Source organism: Agelaius tricolor, unplaced genomic scaffold (assembly GCF_023055355.1).
Source record: "Agelaius tricolor isolate 1412-34295 unplaced genomic scaffold, bAgeTri1.0.p SCAF_5, whole genome shotgun sequence".
Lineage (NCBI taxonomy): Eukaryota > Metazoa > Chordata > Aves > Passeriformes > Icteridae > Agelaius > Agelaius tricolor.
The window spans coordinates 53438814-53466734 of record NW_027269265.1 but is presented as its reverse complement, the minus strand read 5'-3'; the positions used below and the strand labels follow the sequence as shown (position 1 = coordinate 53466734).

At 60.3% G+C, this 27921-nt stretch overlaps 1 protein-coding gene across 4 annotated transcripts; it reads left to right on the top strand.

The window, feature by feature from the left end:
- Window positions 1-733: 733 nt before the first annotated feature.
- On the top strand, window positions 734-27921 carry CTNND1 (catenin delta 1). Of its 4 annotated transcripts, none has more exons than XM_071428112.1 (20): window positions 734-1020; window positions 14339-14457; window positions 15201-15514; window positions 16534-16605; window positions 16863-17021; window positions 17217-17749; window positions 20662-21125; window positions 21219-21402; window positions 21660-21777; window positions 22086-22239; window positions 22616-22633; window positions 22880-22948; window positions 23601-23728; window positions 23844-23994; window positions 24232-24424; window positions 24515-24629; window positions 25167-25254; window positions 25589-25636; window positions 25754-25851; window positions 26002-26250. In XM_071428112.1, the coding sequence occupies exons 3-20, from the start codon at window positions 15320-15322 to the stop codon at window positions 26104-26106; spliced, it is 2892 nt and encodes a 963-aa protein (XP_071284213.1). In that variant the 5' UTR covers window positions 734-1020; window positions 14339-14457; window positions 15201-15319; the 3' UTR covers window positions 26107-26250. The 4 variants fall into 4 exon arrangements, with proteins under 4 accessions (XP_071284213.1, XP_071284212.1, XP_071284211.1 ...); XM_071428110.1 differs by lacking the exon at window positions 26002-26250 and adding an exon at window positions 26262-27921 and having other exon boundaries at window positions 735-1020; XM_071428109.1 differs by lacking the exon at window positions 26002-26250 and adding an exon at window positions 26259-27921 and having other exon boundaries at window positions 735-1020.

The following is a 27921-nucleotide window of genomic DNA, read 5'->3' as shown; positions in this document are numbered from 1 at the left end:
TCCTCAGGCTGTTAGCACATCCTCCCTGCCTCCCAGTGCATATTTACCCCAGGAATCACCTGTCCCACCCAAAACCGTCCCCAGCTCTTTTCCTCTATCATTATCTCACTAAGAGTTTGGCAGTGAGGAGCAGGCAGGGTTCTCCCCGGTTCCTGACCAGGGACAAGGCAGAAAACCTTCGGGGGACCTGGACTTCTCTCCCAGGTGAGTGGCCGGGAACACGAGATGGGGCTGGCCCGGCGTTACTTCCTTGCTTCCCAGGGAAGGGGAACCCTTCCACCATTGAGGGTGAGCTGTGGCTGGGGTCCACCAGCACCTTGCTCCCTAGAGTCAGAGGGGACCGGGTAACCTTCCGGGGACGTATTGCAGCCCATCCTGCCACAGAATCTTGCTCCTGGGCAAGATCCACCCTGGACAGGGTAACCTGTTTTCCCGCCGCTCCAGAGGGACCGGCCGGAGGAGGCTCTACTCCGAGGGTGTCCCATAGAGCCCCTTGCCGCACCATGCCGGGGCAGACCGGACCTTGAGGAGGAGCTGGTGCGCTCCCGGGCGCCATGGCCCCAAGGTGGAACCCATCTGAGGGTAGACCTCAGTTTGAAGCACATGCACCGCTGGGGCACATTCCATTGCGCTGGAGCACGCGGAGAACACACCGTCCTCGGGACAGACCCCACCGGGACATCCACCCCGACCCCGCCCCGGTCCCGCCCGTCCTTGTCGCGCTGCTGACGCCGGGGGCGGCCCCGCTCCCGCCCCGCCCCGCCCGCCGGACCAACTTCCATTTTAGGTGCGGGAGCGGCGCGGGCGCACGGCGGGACCCGACCGACCCCGCGCTCCGCACACACCGCCCCGCGCCGTCCGGCGGGACCCGGCCTGACCCGCGTCGCCGCCGCACCGGGCGCCCGCCTCGCCTCTCGCCTCGCCGCCGCGGCGGGACCCGCGGAGCGGGCCGGGCGGCCGTGCCGCCGCCGCGGGGCGGGACCGCCCCCCCTCGCTCGTCCGCCGAGGAGCCCGGCCACGGTGAGTCTCGATCGCGGCTTCCGTGCCGCCGCTCAGGGGGCAGAGGGGAGGGAGCAGAGCCGGTGCGGGCCGGCGCCTGCCGGGCGCCGCACGCCCCCGCGGCGGCGGCGGGGCGGGACGGGCCGGTCCTCGCCCGGCGGGGCCGGATCGGGGCTCGGCCGCGCTCTCCTGCTGGGGCCGGTCGGTACCGGGCCCCGGGAGTCCCGTCCTGCCCGGGAACCCGTGCCAGGCGCGGCCGCGCCCCGCGGGACCGGTGGGGCGGCGGGGCCCGGCCCTGGCGGGGGCGCTGGCGGCGCCCGGGAGCCCGCGGGGAGCGACACAAAGGCGGCTGGGCCGGGCGGCCGCCCCGCTCCCCGCCCGGGGCCGCCGCCGCTCGCCCTGCCCGGAACAAAGGCGGCCCGTGTGCCAGCTTCCCGCGGCCGGCACCGGCGGGCCCCCCCGCCCTCGGGCGGGGATCGGGGCTGGGTCCCTCCGCGGGGTCTCGGCCGGAGCAGGGTCCGGTTCTCCGTCTGTGCGTCCGGCCGCCCGGTTCGGCTCTGCCGGTGTGCGCAGCGGCTCCTCGGCCGGTGTGTCGTTCGCCTGCGCCTTTGTTCTGCCGGGGAAGGGGACGGTGTGCCCGGGGGGGTCAAGTGTGCGGGTGGGGCTGCGGCTCCTCCTAATGGAATCGCTCTGAGCTTCAAAACAGCCCGACAGGCCCGTCCGCCCGAGCTCACAAGCGACACCGACACGCTTCCCGAGGAGGCAGGACGGTGCTGGAGCCGGCCTCGGGGTCTGCTCAGCCGCCGGTTCGTTCTGACTCTCCCTTGGCCACACTGTCATTTAGCGACAGCCCGGCTGCCTCCCCCAGCGCTGGTCGTGCCTTCTCCTGTGACCGTCCCCGGCATCGCTTTGCCCTGCACGGTGGGCATTCCTATGCCTTCTTGGAGCGTTGCTGAGAGGAGACTTAGCTTGGGCTGAGAAAGTTTGGGTGCCTCTCAGTCATGAGGGCTGCTGGCATCTGCGAGCCACCCGCGGGCTGGCAGAAGAGAGGTGGGGCACCTCCGTTATGGCCCTGGGCTTTGGGCGAGGGAGCCTGGACATCAAAGCTTCCTCTGATTGTTGGAGAGAGGGGTGGACCTCCTGGAGTGCCTCCCTCTCCCTCCAAGGGCTCGGTGCCCTTGCCCTTCCAGGGAGCCGGTGACGATGGGGCTCACAGGGCGTTGTCTGGGGGGCCTGGGCTGTCCTGTGACCAGCAGGAGCTGGAGGCTCCTCTCCCAGGGTTGTGGCACCCAGGGTTCTGCCCAGCTCCTGGTGAGCCAGAGAGAAGCATCTGGGTGCATGGAGCCTTGTGATGGTATTGAACTGCAGCTACCTGTAGTTTCACTGATGCCCTCCCTGTGCTGCACAGATGCTTTTGGACTTGACTTTCCAGGTCTTTGGTGTGGAGAATTGAGCTTGTCCTCAGCTTTGCAGGCGTGCTGGGTTCCTGTAAGCCACGCTCACAGCTTCTGTTTGAAGTTTCAACTTCCATGCCCTCTCTCCTGGCTGTGGGAAGGTGGGGTCAGCGGCTGGCTGGTGACTCCCAGGCTCCAGCCTCTGCTGGAGCTCCTGCCAATGGAGCGGGGCCGTGTCCACCAGGTCAGTGGCAAGAGCCTCGGCAGGAAAATTATTAGTCGTCTTCTCCAGAGTTACCTTGTCTGCTCCATCCTGCTCCCAGGGCTTTCTTGAGGCAAGTTGTTTACGTGCTGGTGTTTGCTCATGCTCTGTCAACAGCATAAAGGCAGTTTTTAAGGATCTGCTCTTCCACTTGGCTGGGTTTGGCTGGACTCTTGAGTGTGCAGATGACTGTCTTTTGCCGTGTGCAGCGTTGCTGGAATCTCGTGCGGAACCTTCCTGGAAGCGGTGGGAGGATGAAAGTGCTCGCTCAGTGGAGCATGCTGGGCTTGCCTGGGCTGCCGCAGAGGGGTGAGCCTCCTCCCTTCCGACACAGAGGTCAGGGCCTGATCGTTGTGGTTGAGGAGCCCTTGAGGCCATCCCTTCCCTAAAGATGGGCTGGGAGTCAGATGAATGGTCCAGCCCAGACCGCGGAGCCGGCGTCTGTCCCTGGATTGCCTCTCATTTCTTCCCTCCTCCAGCCTCTGGCACGGAGATAAGACCTTGGCCCATTGTATCTGCAGTGGAGGTGGCTTTAGGACACCCAGAAAATAATAGTGTGGCTTGGATCATGCCTGGAAGGCTGTTGGCTTCTCAAAATAGCTTACCAGTGTCTGTGGCCTTAGGGAGAAAGTGCTGGGTAAAGCTCTTGGTTTCCCTTCCCAACAACCCCTCAAAACTGTCTCTCATTTACTGCTGGCAAGGACAGAGCCCTTTCCCAAGACTGTGGTGATGCTGTCTCCAGGGAAGTACAGAGCTCTCCTGGCTCTAAACCCTCATGTCTCTGCAGCACTGTGGCTGTGTCCTGTCCCTGCCTCGCTGACAGGGAGAAGCGGAACCCGGAGCTGGTTTGGGTCAATAGAAGACAACAGGTGTTGCCGGGATGCGATGACAAAAGCCGAACCTGGGCAATTCAGGCACTCCTCTGTGTGTGACACAGGGCTTGGCCAGCAGAGGAGGTTGTCCTCTGGCACGGAGTTCAGGAATGTGCCTTAGCGCTAGGCTGTCAGAAAGGAGTTGGATTTACGGGCTCTTGACCAAAGTCCTCGAGTTCTCTGAGGTGGCTACAACCTTTTCTTTGCTGTATATCATCTGAGGAGGCTGTTTGGGGGAGGAAATGGTTTCTTAGAGCCAGTTCTTGTGCTGGAAACCCCCAGCAGCAGGCTGATGAGTCTGTCCAGCTCCTGCCTGTCTTGTGCTTGTTGCTAATCCGCCTTCCTTCCCTCCAGGAAGGCTGCTGGTGTTGGTTTGGCACAGGAGTGCCTGTCCCTCTGCCCTGTCCAGTGACTGCTGTCTGTGGGGCCTGACCTCTGGATTAATGTGCTCTGTTGTGCTCCCGTGTGCCTTCAGCCTGTTGGGGGGCTTTGGGGTGGCAGTGGGTGCAGTGTGATCCTCCTGTTTCCCTTTGGCTGTGGACGAAGCAACTTTTCCTTGTGAGAAATGCTGCTTCCTTGTGGTGGCCTGTGCAAGGAGGGGTGAGATGAGTTGGCTCTGCTGGGTGTGGGGGCAAACCAGTGACTAAGGAGCGCAAGCTGCCAGGCGTGGTGCCAGGATGGGCCAACCCTTAACCTGGGTGCCAGTCACCTTTGCTTTCCTCTGCTCTTCCCAACCTGGAGCAGCTGCTGGTCGGAGGTTGGCAGTGGGACGTCTGCCATGGGTCCAAGTATGGACCTTGGACTGGGGTGGGAACAACTGGTCCCTGCTGCCCAACCCTCCATGCTGGCTCCTGCTGCCTTGAGGGAGATGTGCTTCCCTGCCAGGGGGTGCTCATAGGAGTGGTGGGTGCCCAGGAACTTGTGCCAGTGTCCCTAACCTCACACTGCAGGTCCGTGGTGACTTTGCACTGCAGAGCTCTTACCTACTGCAAGAATGCTTGTGCCATTGCTGGCCTGAGGGCCTGAGCCAGGCTTACCCTGTGTTTTGATTTTAGCAGGTCTGTGCCCAGATGTTTGAGCTGATGGGACGGGGAATTTCTGCTGTGGTACCAGTCTTGGTTGGGTGCTTGTCCAGGTGTGCCAAGCTTTCCAGCACGAACAGGGAAGGGTTCAGGCAAATTGGGGTGAGGGCCAAGCCCTGGGAAGAGCTCTCTTACAGCCTGGCCAGGGTGGTGGTGCTCTGGAAACATCTGCAGCTCCAGGGCTTGTATGAGATGCCCCTGGATGGGCTGGGGTTGGTGGCAGCAGTGTGCTGGGCTCCTATGTGTGAGGGCATGAGCTGTTCCTGTACCTCTATCCTGGCCCTGACTGCTCCTGTTCCCCTGGGCGTTGGCCCTGGTCACAGCAAATGCTGCTCAAAGTTCACTAGCCCTCCTGGGCACACCTGAGCTGTACCTGCCACTGCTGGGTGCCCGAGGGCTGGGCTGTAGGCACCAGGTGTGGGGAGAAAGCAGCCAGAGTGGGCAACTCTCTCTTCTCCCCTCGTCTCACGCAGCTTTTGTAGCTGTGAAAGCACCTCCTGCATAGGAGAGAGGTTACCTGGGGGAGGGAGCAAGGTGGCCCCATGTGTGAGTTGGAAGGCCTTGGACTGGATGAATGTGGGGAACTGGTTCCCGCCCATGCAGAAGGAGGAAGGCGTCTGGCTGTCCCCAGACAATCCCTTTTCCTCTCAGCCCCATCTCGTGTGGCGCTGGGGCTGGTCCGTTCCGAGAAGAGCCCCTGGCTCTCTCAGTTGCTTCCTGGTGCTCCCGGTCCCGGCCCGGGCGGGAAGGGGAGGCGGTGCTGCTGGGCTGCGTGTGGGTATCTGCTGTAGGTGGGAGGGAGTGTGTGGAACTGCAAAGACGAGTTTTTCCGACCTGGAAGGGTGGGTCACCGGGGGTGTTTGCATGCTGCTGGCAGGCCCCTTGCCCAGTGGAGTAACACATTCCTGCGAGCGTGTTGCTGCATGCAGGGCTGCTGCTTGCCATGCTTGACTTGGCTGTGGGCAGGTCGGCTTGCTCCAGGGGGAGAGATGTTGTCCCCCTCCTGCTCACTGGGGTCTGAGGGGGAGGAGGTGGAGAGCCCAGGGTGTTTCTGGGAGAAATCCTCTCTGATGTGGGGGGCCTGCTTCTCCAGGTTGGCTTTGTGCCATCCTTACTCTCTCTTCTCTTTTTTGCCTGTTTTTACCTCCAGAGCACACTGGTGTGGCAGAGCCACCTGCTCTCCCCTGATCTCTGCCCAGGGTTTGTCCCCAGCAACTGGCTGGAGTGGAGAACCACTCACTTCCCTTCTTCATTCTCCTTTTCGCAGCAAGGGGAGCCGCCCTGTGAAGGGCAGGTGGATGGGCCTGCAGAGCAAAGCTCTGGTAGAAATGAGAGCTCTGAGGGGACTCATGCTTGGCTTCCCAGGGTGCCCTGTCCTGCCTTCAGGAGCCTTGGCAGCCCCTCAGTGTCAGGGAGCTCTGAGGGAGTCGTGCAGACAAGGAGATGATGAGGTGTGTGAGGGAGGCTGGAGAGCTGGCTTAGGGGCCACGTATTGTGCTGGGGTTGTGGTGTTGGTGCTGCCACAGCTCTGCAGGTAACCAGCCCATCTCTGGGGCATGGCGGGCACAGCCAGAGCCTCGAGGGGTTGGAAAACATCTTCCACTCTCTCATCTTAGGATGTTCCCAGCCCTGGACAGGAATGTGATAGCGCTGTGGGTGAGGAACCCTCAGATGTGTTCCCTGGAGGCAGACTGCTTCCAGCAAGCTGGAAGGCCAGGCATCTGTTCTCCTGGTTGAGCCATGCTGGCCTCCTGGCTGGCCCAGCTGGCTGAGTCTGGGCTGGTGGTGGTGCCCATGCCTGGCATTCCCAGCCTGGTTCCAGATCGTCTGCATGCAGGCCAGGGGCAGTGGGGAGTGGCCCTTGGCAGGACGTCGTGTTTAGAAACTTGCAGGAAAGGGAAGCCACGATGTCATCTCCCGTCTGACCAGGAAGCGCAGGTTTCCTTCCCTTTGGCTCGCACAGGAGCCTGGGAAGGTGCTTCTCAGCGAGAGCTGGGGGTGCAAACAGTTGGGGCAGGGGGCTGGGGAGGATGGAGTCCTGCTGGCCTGCTGTCCTGTTTGTCCCTTGCTGTTCTCTGTGAGCACTGGCTCCTGCTAGCCTGTGTGTGCACCTTGTGGGGCCTTGGAGTGCTCTGGGGGACTTGCTGACACCCTGCTGCAGCAAGGTCCCCCCTGTCCCCACCTCCAGCCGTGATTCACTCCCTGGCTCCTGCCTGATGCCTCTCCAGTGGCTTTCCTTCACCCATTCATTACAGCCCTTGGCAGGGCCCTCGGAGCCATCTCCAGCAGGAGCTGGGTACCTGATGAGGTCATGCCGAGCCGGGGCGTTCAGCCCAGCCCCGCGTGGTTTGTGCTCTGACTCAGCCCGTGGCCGCCCTACCTGCTCGGGGAGTCCAGGCTGGCTGGGGCGAGGGGGGCAGGGGGTCCCTCTCCTGGGCCGCTCCCTCAGGCCGGCTCGTCTTAATCTCAGCAATTCCCTCCTGGCCACTCCCTCACCAAATGCTACTTCACCTGTTTGCTCAGTGTGGGCAGGGGAGGGTGTCTCCTTTTTAAGAGGGAAGGGTGCCCTGTCTGCCTCAGGGGTGCCCGGCTACCCTTTGGATGGGGTGACCCCAGGTGGGGTTGCTGGGAAGGCTGGGGGGCTCTGTCTCCTACCCTTGTCCCCACTCCTGGTCATAGTTCTTTGGTGACTTGCTGGAAAGGCAGATAGTGCTGACTGCCCCCAGCGGTGCAGGTCCTGTGCTGGTGCCAGTGAGATTCCCCTGTCCTCCCAGGCCCTGCTCCTTTGTCCACTGGTTGGAGCAGGGCCTGGAAGCCAGGACTGGTTCCTGGTGCTGCAGGTGCGGGACAGGAAATGATCTCAAGTGACTTCCTTGGGAAGAGGGCTATGGGAAGTGCTCTATGCCAGGGAAGGGTCCCAGATCCATGTGTCTGTGTGCTGGGCTGGCACAGGTAGCTGTAGGTGCTTGTCCCCGTGGCCTGACGAAGGGAGGCTGCTCCTAGTCCTGCTGGGAATGCTGGCCACCAGACTGCGGCCTCTCTGCTTGGGCACAGCCAGCAGCACTTGTGAGCTCTGGAGTAGCTCATGTGCCCCTGGGATGGGGAGCTAGAGAGAGCAGTTTCCCCCATCTGCCGTGCCCTCGGCTTGGCCAGGCAGCCTCGTGTCTCACTGAGGGGACTTTGCTCCCTGGCCTCTGCCAATATGGCCCTTATCTCTGGTGTGTTTGTTTTCCCTACGGGAGAGAGGCAGCTGAATGGGAAAGTTGAGCCCGGCAGAGGGTGGGGGGACGGGTGAAGGGCAGGGACATTGGCATGGCTGGAGCCTGGGGGGCCGCGTTGACCTTCAGCTCAGCACCAGCGTCCACTGAGCATTGTGGCCATGGGGACAGCTCATGTCCCCCGTCGAGGTGGCCGCTGTTCCTTGGGTGGAGCAGGGGCAGCCCTGCAGTCCCCCCAGCTCACCTGCTCGCCTCGGGCCGCGCTGGCAGAGCCGGGGGCTGCTGCCTCCCCCTGCCCGGGAGCCGCTGGGTGAAGCAGGAGCCCGCTGGCTTGCCGGAGTGTGGCCTGCCCCGGGAATGCTCTGGCCCCATTCCCAGAATCCGGCGCTGGGTGTTTGTTTGCTGCTGCGCCCCCGAGGTCTGGTGCTACTGTGACAGGAAGCGGGGACGCCGGGGGGAGGGAGGCCGGCCGCCGGCTGGGGATGTGCCTGTGAAATCCCTTTGTCCCTGCCGAGCGCTCAGCTGCGAATTCCCACAGCGAGGAGAGAGCCGCCTTTGTGCTGCTGCAGGGCTCCCGACATGTGAATCTCCTGGGCCTGGGGGTGTGAGCTGAGGGGCTGGTGCTGAGAGGTGGCAGGGACCCTGCTTGCTACTGTCCCCAGGGTGGGGACCCTTGCAGCAGTGCCCCGTGGCAGCAGGGCTGCTGAGGTGTCTCTGGGCGGTGGGATGCAGCAGGATGTTGCTGGCAGGAAGGCTCTGGCCCTGTGGCCATCCCGCTTGGGGGCTGCGGGTGGACAGAGTCTCTGCCTGGAGCCCAGCGGCTTGGCTGCCCTCCTGCACCCCTCTCCTCCCTGCAAATGCCCAGGGAAGCTCATCTCCCTTGCTCTTGCCGTGGTGCTCCATCCAGCTGGTGCAGAGGGTCGGCAGCTTCCCGGCTCTCCTTGGAGGGAAGGAGCTCCTGGCATGCTGTGTCCTGGGCTGTGCTCAGAGGGGGGTGAGTGGCCCCCGGCGTGCCTGGGAGGGACAGCTGCCCCGCCGCAGGATTGCTGGCATTCCAGCAGAACAATCCCAGCTCTCCACAGCCAACCCTGCACCTCTCCGTGCTCGGCTGCCTCACTCTGCGCCCTGCTGGGGTGGCACCGGTCCGGTGACCTCAGCGCGGCCAGGGACACATCCCTTCCCCAGGGGATTGCCCGTGTTTCACAACCATCATCGGCTGTGTCCAGACCCGTCCTGCTGACCCGATGGGTATCTCCGTTCTCAGCCCCCTGCCCTGGCTCAGGGAACGACCCACGCTCCTGCTTCCTCCCCTCCAGCCCCACCCTGTCCTTATCGCTCCCTCCTCATCCTGCTCCCTGGCTGCCGGCCCGCTCCCTTATAAGGTGCGATCTGCGCCCGGCTTGCATCTCCAGGTGACTCCCCTCTCCTAAGGGAGGCTTTCCCAACCCATCCCGGCTACGTGGCCATCATCCCTGGCACTGGGGGCGGCGGGTGAGGTAGGCCAGGTGGCGATCCCGCTGCCAGTCCAACCAGTTGGGTGTCAAGGGCGGAGGAGGAACGGCTCCGTGCCTGTCCCTGCCCACGGCGCCACTCCTGGGTGTTCACCCGCCGGGCTCCTGCCATGACCAGCACCTGGGGCACGGTTCCCCCGGGGAAGGTGTGGCTGGGCCAGAGCAGGAGCAGGCAGGCGCCCAAGGCGGTGTCCAACTGCTGCAGAACTGCCCTTTCCTGGCCACCTGCCAGCCTGCCCGAAGTCCGCTGTGCTCTGTGACCTGCCAGGAGGAAGAGCCCTCCTGGGGGCCAGGGCAGGAGGTGGGGAAACCTCTCCCCTGATGTAAGCTCCAGCAGGGCCAGAGTAGGCTGGGGAATGGGAGCAAGGGGCCTCACTCAGCTTGGCAGCAAAGATGTGTCAGCCTGGGCAGGGGTCCCTCAAGGGTGGGTTGCTCTGAGGTGATGGCTGTGGGCACCTTCCTGCCTCTGGGGTTGGGAGAGAAACAGCCAAAACTCTCCTTCACCTGCGCAGGGATATGGGATCTACTGCTCACCATCAACTGTCCTGCTTCCCCCCATGGCCTGAGGGCCATGGGTGCTCTGATCTGGACATAGGAGCAGGTGAGCTTGCGCCTGTGGTCTCCCCTCCCATGCTGCTTCAGCCAGGCTGAGGTCTGAGGGTTGATGTGTGAGCCTGGACCCTGTGCTTGGCATGGGGAAAGATGCCAAGGATGCTGGCTCATTTACTTTTTAGGTAATTGAGACTGACCAGAAGCCTGTAGTGAATTAGCAGGGCTGTGAGCCTGTGCAGGGCAAGTGCACTGCAAGCGCTCGGACAATTGCAGGCTTGAATTATTGATGGAGTTTCTGTTTTTCCTAAGTGCATCATGATAGGCAGCTGGAACCAGGAGAATTTGTTGCTTCCTCTCTCTCTCTCTCTCTCTTGGATGGAATCTGGTGCTGAGAGCTTTCAGAGAGTGGGCAGCCAGCTGGCTCTCCTCAGGCCCTCAGGCTGAGAGAGAAAGGCCAGTTATTGGAGTGGAGTTGGGGACTGTGTTGCAAAATTCCTCAGGAAGAGCATCCCTCTTTGTCAGCCTGGCAGGTGGGTCTGGCCCAGGAGCCCCAGAGGGGCTCAGCCAGCCTGGATGAGGGGCTGTGTCCATCCTGACTCTGGAGCTGGAGAAGGGCTGTCCTCGTGTTTTATGGTGTGGGGGGCTGCCAAGAGTGTCTGGCCATGGTGACAAACCTTGCCATGCTCTGGACAGGTGTCTGGGGGTCACAAACAAGCAGTGAAGCTGTGTGAAGGGCTGGGATATGGCAGACAGAGCTGATGCAGCTCTGTTCCCCCTCCCTGGTGGCAGCAGGATGATGGCAGTGTGTCCCATAGCAGGGTGCTGGGGCGGGGATGATGTGGCAGAGGAGATTCTGACGTTGTAGGTGCTTGGGTTGGACTTTGCCCAAAGTGTTCTGTGCTGAGGCAGCAGCCTTAGCCCCAGGGATCCCAAAACCTTTGGGTGATAGCTCTCCAGGGACTCAGGGCATGGGGCAGGGCTGGAGCAGGTTGTTGGAAGAATCCACGTAGAGGACTGTGCCAGGGATCCCCTGTGCTGCGGCGGTGCTGCCTGTCAAGCTTCTAGTCTGAGTCTTATCTGCCAGATCTTGTCCATTTTCACTGGCCTGTGGAGTACAATTCCCCATCTGCTGGTTTGGTCTGGGCCCCGGGGTTAATCTTTCTGTGGCAGACTCCAGGAAAACACTTCTGGTAGGGAGCCTTCAAAGCCTGGACTCCATCCTCTGGCAGAGGAGGGTGCAGGTGAACTCTAGGTGGGTATGTCTGTGGTTTGGCCCTGGAAATTTATTTTTCCAGGCAAAGGATTTATTCTGTGGGAAGGCACTTCTGCTGGAGAAGCTGGGGTGAGAGGTTTTGGAAGAACCTGCTGTGGCACAGCTGGCTGCAGCAGAAGAGCTGTGGAGGGCTCAGGGTTTGGGGTGCCTGTCTGACTGTATCCAAGCCTTTATCCAGATGGGAAAAATGTGGTGGGGAAGTTCCATGCACACAGGTGGACTGGCAGCTGCTTCCTGGCCAGCAAGGCCAGCTCTGCTCCCCAGGCTCTGTGACATCTCTCCAGTGGACCCCCTCTGGCTTTGGGACCTGTGGGCACAGCACAGGGTGGGGTTGGTGCCGGGAAGTTGGGAGATAAAGCCAGGGGGATTTAGGTGTGAAACTTCCTGAGTTGCTGCATTCTTCCCTGCGTCCCCTCGTACTGATTGCTGGGGGCACAGAGAGGATTCTGCCCCTGGGGTGAAGCTGCTCAGGGTGTGCTCTGTCCTTAGGTTTTTTGGTTTGCCCTGAATTGAGCCAGCTGAAATATTTTTGGCCTGCTGGGGTTTTTAAGTAACGGGTGTGTCAGCAAGTGCCTCTCTCATGATGAAAAGGCTTTCATGAGCCATCCTCAGAGCCGGTCAGGGTCTGGCTCTGAAGAATGCTCTGTAGTTGGATCTTCAGAGGCTGGGGGGGAGGAGGAGGGGAATGGGCGCAAAGCGATCCCTGGAATTTCACCCTTGCGGGTTCCTGTGTACTTGGCTTTGCACTGTCACGAGTAGCTCACTGGCTGGAGGGAGCAGGATGCATAGCTGAGGCTCTCCCCTTCCTGCCCTCCCTGTCTCATTCCAGAGATGGCCACTGAGTGCCTGGGACAGCATCGGGACGTGTCAAAAGGGGTCCTATCCCAGAATGTGGGGCAGGTTCCTCACTGCTGGGAGGTGTATGGCCAAGTTTGGGGTTTGTGTGCCAAACCCAGGGAATGGCCGTGCTCCAGCCAGGATGGTGCTGGCTGTTTCTGAGGAGACAGCTCTTGCTGACCTCTCTGGACCTGGCACTGCCTCTCTGTAATTATGTCTTTAATCCCAGATCGATGAAGACAATGGCTGGAACGAGAGTAGAGGGAGCTGGTCTGTCCTGGTGGTGGAGGAAAACTGGGAGAGACCCCGTTCTGTTGGCACTTCTTGCCCATCATGGAGCTGTGTCCAGTGCTCAGGGCAGGAATGACAGCTGTGTAGGCAGTGCAGCCCCCCCTTGGCACTGAGTCTCTCTGTTTAATGTGGCCTGATCCTGCTGGGAGGCCCTCAGGTGGCCCCTCCTTGAGCATCCACTGGAGCCGGAGGGTGTGCGACCTGTCCTGTTCCTTCCCTTGCTGTTGTGTTTACTCCCTGTGGAAGGGACGGGAAGGAAACAGCCTCACAGCTGCTCTGGCCCCTTATCTGGGGCCCTTACAGCCCTGCAAGTTTCATTGTTAGTGTCCATGTTTCCCAGCCCCATTCCCAGGGAATGTGCAGAGCTGGGGATTTGGGGCTGGGGTGTTCCTGTGGGCTCTGTGGGCCCTTCCTGGCAGCCATGTGGGAACAAGGGGGCTCCTGTATCTCCTGTCCACGCTTCCCACAGATCCAGACCCTGCTGGTCTACACTTGCTGCAGGCATGATCCTCTTCAAGAGACCAGACCAGCCAAGTCTCTCCATGCGCTCAGGGAGTCTCTGCCCTCCTGTGCCCTAAAAATCTGCCTCTTCTGCATTGGGACAGTTGAGGGCTGGCCAGGGAGCACAGCTGCTTTGACAAGGCCACGTTGTAGAGGATTGCTTCTCCACAGTTCCCCTCTTTTAAAGGGTTTGCTGAAATACCACTCTGGAAACAAATCCCATTAAGCCAGGGGGACTGCTGGCTGGGATTTTGGATGCTGCAGTTGCATAGGGTGTCTGGGGTGGTAGGACTGCTCTGTGTCCTGCTGGACAACACTGGGATGTGGCAAGGATGCACTCCCCTTCCATCAGGGGGTCCTGGAAAGGCTGAGGATCTGTGCCCCTGCTTACAGTGGATGGTAGCCCACCAGAGATAGGGACTGTTACTCATGGATGAGAGCTGGGATGTATCAGCACTGTTCTGGGAGGCACCAACCCTCTCCTTTGGAGAATCCTGCAAATCCACAGGGCAGGGGAGCAGCAAGGAAGGGTCAGAGCCATCCCTGCATTTCCATACAAGGCTCGGGGAGGTGATCTGATGGAAAAAGCTCAGGGAGTACCTGTTGCAAGGTGGGAGGGGTGGAAAGCTGCATGCATGAGCCAGGAGTAATGTTTGGGAGCCTCCAAAAGCTTCTTGGGCTCCAGAGTGTGGTGGGCTGTGTTCTCCTTGGGGTGGGTGTGCCGGGTGTGCCACAGCTCCTTCTCCTGCTGGGCACCACATGGGCACAAGTAGAGCAACTGGATTTTTTTATTGATGAAGGCAGATGACAGAGTGGCAGTGACCAGATGGTGGAACGTGCTGTGGGCGCCCTCCAAAGCACTTGGAAAACATCCACCCTGCATGGCTGGGCTCCGTTGTGGCAGTGCCACCGTGGCTGACACACGAGGGAGGCTTTGGGGAGCAGAGCCACAATAGCAGTGGGGAGGGCTTTGACAGATCAGAAGACTTCACTGAGCTGCTGTGCACCAGCATGTGCTGCGGGATGGGTCTGGAGGGGCTGCAGGAGGTGGCAGGAACAGGGATGCTGCCTGTGCGAGCTCTCAGCGCCGGGTTGTCCTTATCGGCCCTCTGGGGCGGTGGCACCGGGGAGGGGAGTGGGCAGAGCCGCTGTTGGAGACCGTGGGAAAGCAGCCTCTGTGCTGCCTGCCCGGCTCGAGCGAGTCCCCACATGCCTGCCATGACTGCACAGCTTTGGGAAAACCTCTCGGGCTTGCAGGGACTCGGCCGGGCTGCGCGGGAGGGGTGGAGGCTGAGCCCTGGCCACTCCTCTCCGCCTCTGCCGTTTCTCCGTCGGTGGGAACAGCGAGGGCTGCTGGAGTCTCCGTGGAGCTTGGGGGCTGTTGTGGGAGCAGCGCCGCGTTTGCCCCCCCACCAGCCTGACCAGACCCATCCCTCAGAGGGGAGGGGGTGGGAGAGAGGCGCCCGTTTCCCAGTTCCGTGCCTGCCCTACCTCCTGTTTAGGGCTTCTTGTGTGTGATTTTGACCTGCTCCCGCTGTCCCTGCAGCTCTCTTCCCTCCTGCTTCCTCACTGTGGTGGCTGGGCTGTTTCTCCCATGACTCTCTGCGTCTAGACCTGGTTGTCCAGTGCCTTTGCCAATCAAACCTGAGCTTCCTCCTCTGACAGGTCTGTATGGAAGAATATTGCTTTTCTGTACCAAAATGTTGATTATGCCTCACTTGCTGTTCTCCTTTGGGCGGGGGTATTGGAGGGGTCCAGGCCAAAGCCCATCCCCAGGTCTGTGGGCTGAGGATCCTTGGAGGGAGAGCCTGGTGGATACCTGGAGGGTGGTGAGTTTTGGCAGCAGTCAGAGGGGCTCATGTGATCCCCCTAAAGGATTCATTCCATCCTCTTTCCTGGCTAGGAAGGAGCTGTGGAGCCAGGGCTGTCTCCCCATCTCTTACCATACTAGGGAGGAGGGAGCAGATAAGTAGCATGGCCCTCTCCCTCCACCCTTCCCTGGAGGAAGCAGTAGGATGTGGGTCACTTCTCATTCTTCAGGAGTGTCCCCTGCCCCACCCTGGGGACATGCCCTCCCCTCCTGCACTGTCTGCCCGCAGCTTTTCCTTGCCCATGAAGTGTTCCCTCAGCCCACAGCAGCTCTTCTGAACTTGGCTCAGCCTCAACTGTTTGCTGTGCTGGGGGGACCTTCCATTCCCACAGTGCCACTTTTCCAAGCTTTAACGCTGGGGCAGTTTGCAGCTGAGTCCTGCTCCAGGACCCTCTTGCCAGCTCTCTGGTGATGGGTGGGAGCGGGTGTTAATGCCATAAGATTTTTTTTTTTTCCTGTTCTGAAAATCTGTCTTAATGAAATCAGTCTCTTCTGACCGCTCTTCTCTCCTCCTTTCCTCCCTCAAAATCATGTGCAGTGAAGAGAGGGGCTCCTGCCCTTCTGGCTCATTTTTCCCACCCTCACCTTGACACCAAGCCGCCTCTGCTTGTGCCTCCCCGTGCCCCCCGCCCTGCCCACCCTGGGCACCCGTCACCCATGGACGACTCGGAAGTGGAGTCGACCGCCAGCATCCTTGCCTCTGTCAAGGAGCAGGAGGCACAGTTCGAGAAGCTGACCCGGGCCCTGGAGGAGGAACGGCGCCATGTCTCAGCCCAGCTGGAGCGAGTCCGGGTCTCCCCACAGGACGCCGGCCCGGGCTTGGCCAACGGCACGCTCACCCGGCGGCACCAGGTAAAACACCCCCTTGGCACAGGGGTGTGCACAGGCTCCTGGAGCCCCCAGAGCTGCCTCCCCTCCTGGAGCCCTCCTTGGATACGGGAGGTGGAGGAGAGCCCGGCTGTTCTTGTGGCACTGGTGTACTGGAGTTGGTCTGGGGGTGTGCAGGCCACCCTTGGCAGACAGAGGCTTCAGGAGAGGAGGTGCCAGTCTGGAGGGTCTTGCTGCCAGGTCGGCTCTGCTCTGGTTTTGGGAAGGTCAGAGGTTGGCTGTGCTCAGTTCGAGGGCATCTCTGCTCCCCATCCCTCTCGGCTGCTTGGAGGGCAGCTGAAATGCTGAGGCTGAGGTGTGCGTCTCCCTCTGTGTGTGACAAAGGACAAATCCCTGGACTCTCTCTGTCTCCACATGGCCAAACCAGGGCTGGGAGAGATCTTCTCTACAGGGCCGGAAATGTGGTTTCATCTACCTTGGCTTGAGGCGTCTCCTCACTTTTTCAGGCTCAGTCTTGGAGAGGGGTGTTTGGAGGGCTGGTGCATGGTGGTGTGCAGGAGCCAGGTGCCTTTCTGGCTGTGGAAGGTGGTGGTGCCAGGAGGGATCTGTGGGGCAGGGCAGGGTGGACAGAGGAAGAGTTCAAGTGTCAAACAGCAGCACCCTGTGATTGCTCACCACGTGGTTCTCTCAGGCCTGTGGGGGCCTCTGCGGTCACTGGTGACTCCTGTGTCAGGAGATGTGGAAGGTGTCCAGGGCCCTGCCAGGGAGCAGGGAATGATTGTGGCCATTCCATCAGGAGCGTGCAGGAGAGCTGGTTTGTCGGGGTGTCTCTTCTGACTACTCTTGCCCAGGCTGACCTAGAGGAGATTTGCTGCATGTGGCACAGACCCCTGAGGAGGGTGCTCCTCTGCTGGGGGTCCCGTGGGGTGCATGGTGGGTGTCTCTGTCAGATGCATGAGATGGGCTGCTCAGGCCCTGCAGGAAGAGAGGATGGGTGTAGGAGATCAGTGTAGTAACGGGCCTGCTGCCCTGCTGTGTTTCAGAACGGACGTTTCCTGGGCGATGCTGACCTGGAAAGGCAGAAATATTCAGATCTGAAGCTCAACGGGCCACAGGTAGGGGGAGCTCAGCCCTCTGGCTGTGGGCAGCCTCCTTGCTGTGGGAAGGTGCTGGGGTGCCAGACAGTGCCCCAGTGTCCCCATTCCAACTGGGAGAGGGTGATTTGGGCTCCTCGTGTGGCCACCCTGGCTTAAAGGTACCTTTTTCTGAAAGGCATCAGGGCTCCCTGTGAAGAAAGATCTCCCATCCAGCTGACACCAGAAAGGCCCAGATTGGTGACAGGGCCTGACTGCCTATCGCTTTCTCCCCTCAGGACCACAGTCACCTCTTGTACAGCACAATCCCCAGGATGCAGGACCCGGGCCAGATCGTGGAGGAGACGTACACCATGGAGGAGGACCCGGAAGGGGCCATGTCGGTCGTGTCTGTGGAGACATCAGATGATGGGACAACTCGGCGTACAGAGACCACGGTACGGGCCTGGGGACACCATGGAGGGACAGGGCATGGTGAGGGACCCTGGTGGCTGGGTGCTCTGCCATGAGCTGAAACAGGGTGGGAAATGTACCTGAAGTAAAATGCTGGGCTGGAAGGGGAATCTGGGAACACAGGGACATGATAGGCTTCCTGATGTGAGCATGTCCTGCACGTGTGTCACCCCTTCCAGGTGAAGAAAGTGGTGAAGACTGTGACCACGCGGACGGTGCAGCAGGTGCCGGTGGGGCCCGACGGGCTGCCTTTGGAGACGTCCCCCGTCACCAGCAACTACGTCCAGACCATGGACAGGAACTTCCGCAAGAATGGCAACGGGGGCCCCGGCAGCTATCTGGGCCAGGCGGGCACGGCCACCCTCCCTCGCAACTACCACTACCCCGACGGCTACGGCCGCCCCTACGAGGACGGGTACCCGGGCAGCGACCACAGCTACGGCAGCCTGTCCCGCGTCACCCGCATCGACGAGCGCTACCGCCCCTCCATAGACGCCTACCGGGCCCCCAGCCGCCAGGACATCTACGGCCCCCAGCCCCAGGTGCGTGTTGGGGGCAGCAACATGGACCTCAACCATTTCCACCCCGAGCCCTACGGCCTGGAGGATGACCAGCGCAGCGTGGGCTTCGAAGATGTGGACTACGGGCTCATGTCTGACTATGGCACGGCCAGGAGGGCGGGCACCCCGTCTGATGCTCGGCGGAGGCTCAGGTACGTGGCGGGAGTCTCTGGGGTGTCCCTTGAACTTTACCATCCTTGGAGGAAGGAGGACCATGGACGCAACACTGTGAGCCGAGTCAGACGCGGCTCGCACAGGAGAAAACTTGCATCCGCTTCTAATTGTCTGCTTAATTGGTGGTTAGACCTGGGTGCTAATTGAGCTGGTCGTCCTGCAGCCAGGAGTTCCAGTGGGCAGCTGGATGTAGCTCCAGGCCCTTCCCTCTGTGCCACCAGGGCTGTGTGTGCCCCAGTGTGGCACATTCCTCTGGGAGCGGTGCCTGTGTGGGTTGTGTGTCGGGAGCAGCTGCAGTCCCATGATTGTGCTCTCCTTGAGCCAAGAGCAGCCCCGGGAAGGGGAGCTTAGGCCAGGCTGGGGTGAGCAGGGCTCAGTTCCTGCACAGCCCGACCCTGCTGCAGGGCAGGGTGGGAGAAGCTGCTCAACCTGTTTGGCAGCAGCAGCTTCTCCCCCTTGTGTGTCTGTGGTGATGGCTGCTCCTCCAGCTTGCTGGGCTATGCTGCCCTCGGAGGCCAGAGCAGGGTCCTGGTGGTCCTTCTTGCCCTGCCAAACATTCAGGATGTCACCTGCCTGAGGCTATGACTCCTGCCCATTGGTCTCTTGTGCCAGCTGTCCCTGCACAAGTGCTGCTTTCTGCTTTGCTTCTGGCTGGGCTGTCAGCAGGGCTTTGGGCAGGTTCTAGGGGTGGTGAGGTAGCATGGAGCAAGGGGCTGAGACAGAGTCCTGGAGATGGAGAAAGGACTGTGCCAGCACCTCCTGAGTGCCCCAGAGTGGGCCCAGGCAGACAGGTAAGTCTTAGCACAGGCTGCCTAAGATCCTGGGACATAAAACAGAAGCAACAGGGAGAGACCTGGGGGAAAGGAGGCTCTTGCCCCAGCCCCTGTGGAGATCTCCCTGATCCAGGTGCATGCTGTAAATCTGTGGTAGCTCTTGGCTGCCAGAGGGACTGAAGGAGCAGCTTTGTCTGTCCTTGTGGCTGGTGCCAGCACAAGTGCTTCTGGGCTGTGGTGAACCAGTCGGGGCAGTTGCTCACCCGGATGGATTTGCTCGGCCTCCTCGCTTTGTGCAACTTGTGCCGGCTGGAGGAGGGCAGGCAGGGCTGCTCCAGGCTTCTTCCTCCTTGGGCAGCCCAGGACAAGCCAGTGTTGGCAGTTTTGAGGACATGGCCATCAGGGAGCATGTTGGACAGGTGTTACACAAGTAACCCCTGGCTGCTTGTCCAGACAGAGACTCTGGCTTGTGTACTTTCCCTGGGCTGTGTCCTGGGTGGCCTTTGAGACCATGAGTCCTCTCTGCTGCGCAGGAAGGTGTCTGTGCTCCTGCTCCTCCATGTCCTGCAGGAAGGGGGTTACAGGAGTCAAGTGCAGGAACTGCAGCCAGGTGGGAGACTGGGGTATGTGGGTCACGTAGAGGGAGAAGGTCAGCTCTGTTGGAGTTGCAGGAATGGCTCAGGGTATGAAGGATGGGTTGTTGGGCCCCTGAGCCAGCTCTCCCTCTCCCCGGGCAGAGTGATAAAGATCACAGCAATCTGTGGAATCCATGTGCTGTTGAACTTGGCTTGTCCCCCACCTTCTCAGTTACTGTCCACACTGGCTGCCCAGCTCACAGGAATGGGAACAGGGAGAGCAGCATCCCCCCTGCCTCAGAGATGTTTGTCTTGAGCAGGAGCCTGGCTGTTAACGACTTCCTTTGGGGAGGCAGCTCGCCAGGCACGCGGAGCCCGAGGAGCGCCTCGAGCCGCGGGACGCTGTGTGTGCTGGCTGCCACCGGCTGCAGAGAGCTCCAGCCCCTGCTCTGGGGTTCTGTCAGAGCTCCCTCTCTGCAGGGAAGAGGGTCCTTCCCGTTCCCTGCCTGCCCCATCTTGCCTGGAGGAGATCCTGCACAATTGCAGGGTGGGATCCAGCACCACAGTGGGCTGGGAGCTCCCTTTTGGGTAGCGCGAGTCTGGGCACAGGAGTAGGATCAGCTGCCAGTTGTGTTGGAAGGTGTTGGTGACTGTGTCTTGCTCCAGCCTCGTGCTGCTGCTCCTCGGCACCTCTGAGCAGCCAGACATGGGTCATGTCCCCACTGGGACCTGCTGGAAGCCAGCCTGGCAGCCTGCTGCCACACCATGGCTGTGCCACTGTGCCCAGGATTGTCTGACTGTGGAAGTGACTCTAAAGCTGGTGGCTTGGGCAATTCCTGTACCAGAGGCTGTAGGAAGGGAAATGATGGCAGCAGCAGGACCTTTCCACCATCCTTGTAGGGATACTCAGGGGCAGGAGCTGCCTGTGCCTGATCCAGGAGCTCCAGAGGTGCATGAGCAGCCCCTGGGGCAGGTGTGAGCTGGAGTGGAGGTACAAGCCTCTCCTTGGGTCTTGCTTGAATGTGCTCTGTGCTCTCACAGCAGGGATGACTGAGCTGTCCCCTCCCATCCCTTTCTGCTGGAAATCTACAGGATTCCTCTGCCTGGGGAAGGATTATAGTGCCAGTGACTGCAAAAATGGGAGAATCTGGGATTTGAGAGGTGTATGTTCTGGGGGTGAGAAATGTTACTTTGGCATGCGGGCCAGTAGTTACACTTAAACTTCTGTGTGCTTGTTTGGGCTCATTCCCAGTGCTGCCAGTCTGTGGGTGAGCTGTTCCTGGCCAGAGCAGGGTCTGGGACCATGGCTCTTCCCCAAGCCTCTCCTGGGAGCCACGAGGTTGATCCCTGGAGGCTGTGTGGCTCTTGGTGCCCAACTCAGCCTGTCCCCAGGACAGCAGCACACCTTGCCTGTGGGGCTGGCTCTTGCCTGTGCAGGAGTCAGAGATCAAGATCCAGCTTCATCCCTTCTGGTGGGCTGGAAGGGGCACTGCCTCCCCCGGTCCAGGACTGTGCTCAGACGCCCTCTGCCCTCTCTCCTAGGAGCTATGAAGACATGCTGGTGGATGAAGTGGCCCCCGACCGGTACTACTGGGCCCCGCTGGCGCAGCACGAGCGGGGCAGCCTGGCCAGCCTGGACAGCCTGCGGAAAGGGGGCCCGGCCCCGGGGAACTGGCGCCAGCCGGAGCTGCCGGAGGTCATCGCCATGCTGAGCTTCCGGCTGGACGCCGTCAAGTCCAACGCGGCCGCCTACCTGCAGCACCTGTGCTACCGCAACGACAAGGTGAAGACGGAGGTGCGGCGGCTGAAGGGCATCCCCGTGCTCGTGGGGCTGCTGGATCACCCCAAGAAGGAGGTGCACTATGGTGCCTGTGGAGCTCTCAAGAACATCTCCTTCGGCAAGGACCAGGATAACAAGATCGCCATCAAGAACTGCGACGGGGTGCCCGCGCTGGTGCGCCTGCTGCGCAAGGCCCACGACATGGACCTCACCGAGGTCATCACAGGTAGTGGCTGCAGGGAGGGCAGGACAGGCTGGCACCTGGGGTGGGGTCTGTGGTCAGGGGGCAAGCGCTCACCTTCCACTTGTGGCCTTGCAGGGACGCTGTGGAACCTGTCCTCGCACGACTCCATCAAGATGGCCATCGTGGATCACGCACTACATGCCCTGACCGATGAGGTGGTCATTCCCCGCTCCGGCTGGGAGCGGGAGCCCAACGAGGATTCCAAACCCCGCCATATAGAGTGGGAGTCAGTGCTCACCAACACCGCTGGCTGCCTTAGGTATGGATCTGACAGAGCACTGGCCTGGGTTTGGGCTGCAACACTCCTTCTGGGCTGTTCCTGGCACTTGCAGAGGTCTGTGGAGCAGCTGCTCTCATAAGACAGCTGCTGGTGGTGCAGGCCTTGAGTTTGGAGGCGTGTACCCACGGTGAGGGGAGCTACAGGAGCTGTTTTCTCTCTTGAGCTGTGTGGGGTGTGGGCTGCCCCTCGCCTCCCCTCAGCTGTCTCTCCCATGTGGGTTCTCTTCTGCCTGCCAGGAATGTGAGCTCGGAGCGGAGCGAGGCCCGTCGGAAGCTGCGGGAATGTGACGGGTTGGTGGACGCCCTGATCTACATCGTGCAGTCTGAGATCGGCCAGAAGGACTCTGACAGCAAGGTACCACAGCAGGATTGGTGTTGGGAAAGGGAGAGCCTGCGTGGGGTGCACCTGGCGCTCTCGGACCAGGAGGTGTCTGGCACTCAGCCTGCAGTTTGGGTTGGAATGTTGGCCCTCCAACAGGGGCCTGATTGTGTCACTCATCCCCACACCACTGTCACCTGACTCAGGGCTTCCTGATCAGCCTGGATAAAATCTTGGCTTGAGTTTTCCTTGATCTTTAAGCTGAAGGCTGGGCCAGGCCCTAGCTCACAGACCTGGAGTACTGCTCCCTGTCTCTGCGTCAGACACTCTGGTTCTCTCCCCAGCTGGTGGAGAACTGTGTGTGCCTGCTGAGGAACCTGTCCTACCAAGTCCACCGTGAGATCCCCCACGCCGAGCGCTACCAGGAGACGCCCCTTGTCCCTGCCAACAACGCTGGGCCCCACAATGCCAGCTGCTTCGGGGCCAAGAAGGGCAAAGGTTCGTGTGCCAGCAGCAGGGAAGGGAAGGAGGGAGGGGAGCAGAGACAGGTGTTGAGGGTGGTCTGGGGTCTTTGTGCACCTACTCGGGCATCCTCGTGTGAAGCCTGAAGGGCAGCTTTCTCTGGAGGCGCAGTGATCCCTGCTTCCCTGGCTCTGGGAGCTGTTGCTTGGCTTGCCCAAAGCGTTTGACACAAGCTGTGGTGGCGGGATGGTGACGGGTACATGTCCACTAATTCCACGCCTTCCCTTTTCTCCTGTGTTGCCCCTTCCCCTTCCCTTTGCTTTCTTGCCAAATGATCTGCCCCATGATGCTGTTGGCACTTCTCTCCTCCTGCCTCCCCTCTCTCCTGTCCTTCTCTCCGCCTCACCAATAGACGAGTGGTTCTCCAGAGGTGAGTGCACTCTTGGTTTTACTTTTTCCATGGTTTAATTGGGTGCTTTCTCCAGCTCTCTTTGCCCCCCTCCCCAGCTGGGCACATTCTGCCTGCAGTGTGGCTAATGTCCCCAATGTCCCCTCCTGCCACACGCTGGTCGCTTGGCTTCAGCTCGCCTCTGGGCTTGTTCCTGCAAGTCGCAAAGAGCTGTTGGGCCGAGGCGGGTGGGGAGGAGTCTCACACCTCTCCACTTGCCCTTCAAAGGTAAAAAGCTCCCAGAAGACCCTGGTGCCGACACAGTGGATTTTCCCAAAAGAACAACTCCAGCCAAAGGTATGTTCCTTGAGTGATTTTGCAGGACCTGGGTGTCAGGGCAGCTTTTGCTGCAGCAGCCTGGGAGATGAGCGAGTGAGAGGAGCTGTTTCCCATTGAAGTGAGCCTCTCCAATGGGCAGGAGTTGGGTTTGGAGCAGGAATGCCCAAGGCATTCCTGGGCATTAAAAGATGAGCTCTGCCAGTACTCGTGAGCATCTTGTGCATGGATGAGGTCTGCGCTGCCTCAGGACAGGCTTCAAAGGGAAATACTGCCCCAGGGGCTGAGCGACAGCACAGTGACACAGCCCTCTGTGGTGGTCTCAGACTTGCCAGCACAGTTGCCCTCTTGCCTGCTCCTCACTCCTGGGCATGAAGAACACGCATGAGTTAAAGCTAAAATCTCAGTCTTAAATTGTTCCTCACCCATGAGGATGAGGAAGGGTCATTCCCAGAAGCCTCTGGGGACAAGTGTGAATCACAGCCCCATACCAATGAGTGGCTGAGGTTTCTAAAACCCTGGGGCAGCCCGGCCCTCTCTGTGCCAAGGATCCCACTCCTTGGGAGCCTGGGTAGAAGCTTCCAGCTTCATCTGCCCAGCAGTGCCCCTTTGGATTAGGCAGACACTAGTAGAACCCTTGGATAAAGCCTTCCTACCCTTGTCCTCCTGGCAGGCTATGAGCTCCTCTTCCAGCCAGAAGTGGTGCGGATATACATCTCCCTCCTGAAGGAAAGCAAGACTCCAGCCATCCTGGAGGCTTCAGCAGGAGCCATCCAGAACCTGTGCGCTGGCAGCTGGACGGTGAGTGCCCGCGGAGCTGGGCCAGGGAAGGGGAGCTGGGAACACCACCCGTGGGGCTGGCTGGCAGCGGTGTCCCCAGCCCCGGGTGACACGGTGGCCCTGTGCCTCCCCGCAGTATGGCCGGTACATCCGCTCAGCCCTGCGCCAGGAGAAGGGGCTCTCCTCCATCGCCGACCTCCTGAACCACGACAGCGAGCGCGTGGTGAAAGCGGCGTCCGGGGCACTGCGCAACCTGGCCGTGGACCTGCGCAACAAGGAGCTCATCGGTGAGGATGGCACACTCCCTATATCCATGCAGGCTGGGCAGGAGCTTCCTCCTTCTCCTCTTGGCTCCTGGGGAAGTGTGTGGGCACAGCATCAGCCCAGCCTCTGTCTGCTGCCCTCACCCAGAGCAGAGATACTGAGCTCTGCAGAGAGGGAACAGCAAAACAGGTCACCTGTCAGTGGTTTTCCCTTCAGACCTGTTCCCTGCTTGTTCACACCCAGCTGTTTATCCTTCCCAGGCAAACATGCCATCCCCAACCTAGTGAAGAACCTGCCTGGAGGCCAGCAGACCCCTGCCAAAAACCTCTCTGAGGACACAGTGGTGTCAATCCTCAACACCATCAATGAAGTGATCGTGGACAACCTCGAGGCGGCCAAAAAGCTCCGGGAAACACAGGGGATCGAAAAGCTTGTGCTGATCAACAAATCTGGGTAGGCTCTGCTCAAAGGATGATGCCAGGGGTGGAGAGGGGCTTCACTTTCTCCAGGTTTCCAAACATCTCTTCCTTCACCTCTTTTTAGGAACCGCTCAGAGAGAGAAGTCCGGGCAGCTGCCCTGGTCTTGCAGACAGTCTGGGGCTATAAGGAGCTGCGGAAGCCCCTTGAAAAGGAAGGCTGGAAGAAGTCAGATTTCCAGGTGTGGGGATGCCTTGTGGTGGCCCGGGTGGTAGGTGGGATGCTGCAGTAGGGCAAAGGGTGTTCCTGGATCTTAGCAGTACTGGCCTGTGGCTCTTCACCTTGCTGGTGGCACTGGGCACCCAGGGAGGTGTCCCTGTGCTGTTTTTCAGCCAACAGCCAGCAGGAAGTCTCTGCTAGGAACACTCTGTAAAGTGTCATGTCCTGTGTCTCACATGAGGGAGGATTTTTGTCGCTCGAAGTGCTGCTGTGGCAGTGTTGAAGAACAGGACTCTCCCAGGCTCAGTTTCCTTCCCAAAAACAGGGATTGCCCTTGCTGCTGGAGAGCCAGGCACTGCCCCAGTCTAGGCAGGCCTGATGCAGTAGGGTGGGGATGGGGATGCAGTAGGGGCTTTGGCACCTTCTGCTTACTTTGGGCTTCCACTCAAGGGCTGTGGGAGGATTCCTGGGTTTGTGCTGGTGCTGGAGGGCTGGAATGTGCTGATTAGGAAGGAACCTCTGGGCCCAGGATCTGAGTGGTCACTGTCTGTTGCTGTAGGTGAACCTGAACAATGCCTCTCGGACCCAGGGAGGCAACTCCTTTGATGACAGCACCTTGCCTCTCATTGACAGGAACCAAAAAACAGGTATATGCTTGTCTTCAGCACCAGTACCTGCCATCATCCCTCTGCCTTGTGGGGCAGCTGGTGTTTGTCCTCTCCCTTGCTCTTCAGCTTTGGCTTCCCTGGCAGCTCAGCTGCTCACGCAGGGCCATTAGTATGGGCCTTGGGTGGCTTTTCTGGCCATCAGTTTGGGCCTTAGATGGCTTCTTGGGGCTGGCACTGTAGGTCCTGTGTTGTCCTTGGGTCACAGAGCTACAGCTGCAGCTGGGCCTGGGCTCCCCCAGCTGGGGCAGGGACCAGTTCCTCTGCAGCTCCTGACTGCAGGAACTTTTCCTGATGTGCTCTCCTGTGCTTGTAGACAAGAAATCCTCCCGGGAGGAGATCCAGATGAGCAACATGGGACCAGGTAGGAGAGGGACTCCCTCTCGGTATGGGGGGGAGCAGGGCAGTGTCACATCTCCTGCGGGGGTGGTGCAGCCCCCCATGGAGGTGACACGACTGACTGTCCCCTCTCCTGCTCCAGACAACTATTCCACACTCAACGAGAGGGACCACAGCAGGACGCTGGACCGATCCGGTGACCTCGGCGACATGGATCCGGTGAAGGCGGCGCCGTTGATGGTGAGCAGCTCTCTTTAACTCGGGAACACTGGGATGGATGGGTGCAGGAAATGCCACGTTACTGTCCTGTCTGCCAGAGGAGAGGAGAGCTGGGCTCCCACAACTAACACTCCCCATGCCATGGCCCCTACTAACCGCATGTGTCTGCAGCAGGAGGAGGGGCAGGAGTCGCAGCCTGAGGTTGAGGAGGAGGAGGAAGATGCTGCTGTTCCCTCCCCCATGTCGGTATGTCCCACGGTGTCCTGCCCAATCTGACAGTGGTGACAGATCCTGCTGTGCTCTTAGGGGTGCTTGGCCAGCCAAATCCTGCTCCAATCACTGCTGCTGCAATCACTGGTGCTGTGATCCTGCCTCCGCCCTCACTCCCTCTCCAGCCTTAACACTTGTCCCTCTCTCTCTCTCCACAGCAGAAGATCTAGCTGGCGTCCCTGCCTCTGTTCCATTTGGGTTGATAATATATTATATATATAAATATATAACACTTCATGGTGGAATGGACCGACTTTTACCTTGTCTTATTGTTGGAATTTTGCTGGACTCTCTGTGCCAACCATCCAGCCAAACGCCTGGGCCGGGTCCCCAGGGCAGCCCGGGCCACTCGGTCTCCTCCGGGCCGCTGCACCTCCCTGTTCTGGGACACCACCACTGAGAACTCCTCCTCCCGTCCTCCACCACCTCCTTCCTCCTGAGAGTAAAACCTTCCTGCCTGACTCTGCCGGATCAGCCGGCGTGGATGCTGCACAAGGACTCGGATCTCTGCCTTGACCAGGAGCTGCCTTCTCTCCCACACCTTCCCCCTGCTCCGAGGTGTCTTACAGGGACAGGGACTGGGACCTCACTTGCCGTCGCCTTGTTTTTTGTTTGGTTTTGTTGCCTATAGGATATATTTTTTCGTGTGGGATCACTCTTCAACCAGCGCCATGGGGACAGCAGGAGCATCCCTCCTCCCTGAGGGCTGCAGGACCAGGGTCCAGGGGCTGGAGGCACAGGGGCCAGGGGAAGGAAAACCAGCAATAACGTCTCTTGCTTTGCTCTAGATGAGGCTTTGGGGGCATGGGAAGGGAGATCCAGCTCTGGATCCTGCAGAGGGGGCTGGATGGCGCCCTGGCTCCCACCCAGTGCCTGTGTGAGGAGGATCCTTCTGTGAGGAAGGAGGTCAGTGCTGGGGCATGGGCCAGGGTCCCCACGGAGGGAGGAGATGCGGCAGGGTTTTGGGGAGAGCAGGCGGCTCGGGGCGCACTGTGCCGGGCCCCTGGAGCTGGGATCCCGCGGCGCTGCCCCGCTGACTTTATCTTGACACGTGCCTTTCTTTTGCCACTGTGAAATAGCTCTTTGAATCGTACTGTCCAGCTGCTTCCCTGGGAAAGGGGAGTTTCCTGGCCTTCCGGCAGGGCTGAGCTCTTCCCTTCCCTGCTGGGAGCCTTACCTGTCTGCAGTGGGGCTGGGAGCCTCTTGTGGGGGGAGCCCAACCCCCCTGCCCTCGCTAAGAGGGTGCGGGGTGCTCATCTGCATCCTGGCCTGGGCTGCCACGGGAGTTGGGATGTGCTCCTCCTCCTCCTCTTCTGGCTGTGGTGCTGGGGCACATCCATGTGCTGTGATCTTTTGGGGGGCCCTGGGGCTCCCTGTGCAACTGGAAGCTTCTGCAGGAGGCTGCAAATTGGAGCAGGAGCCCTCCCAGCCCTGGGCTTCCCCCAGGATGGGCTCTTGGGGCATGGGGAGGTGGCAGGGGCAGAGCTGGTGCCTTGCTCCTGCCACACTTCCCCCCCAGCTCTGGCTGGGCCTGCCCTGCTTCCAGCCCCACCTCAGCTCAGTTGGGTTTTGTTCTGGGATCTAACTCTTCTCTTTTCCTTTAAATATGTAAAACACTAATTCCTTTTTTAATTTTTAATTCCAAATGAACCAAAAAAACAGCATCCCCCTTCTCTCCTCCTTGGCCCTGGTGGGGAGGGGGGCCAAGGAGGTAGGGAGGGGGAAGCGCCAAGCCGTTCCTTGTCTGATTCCTGTGCACACTCTTGTAACGCTTTTAAAACAAAATGATTTTTTTATATAAATAAAGTTTTTAAAGTGTGA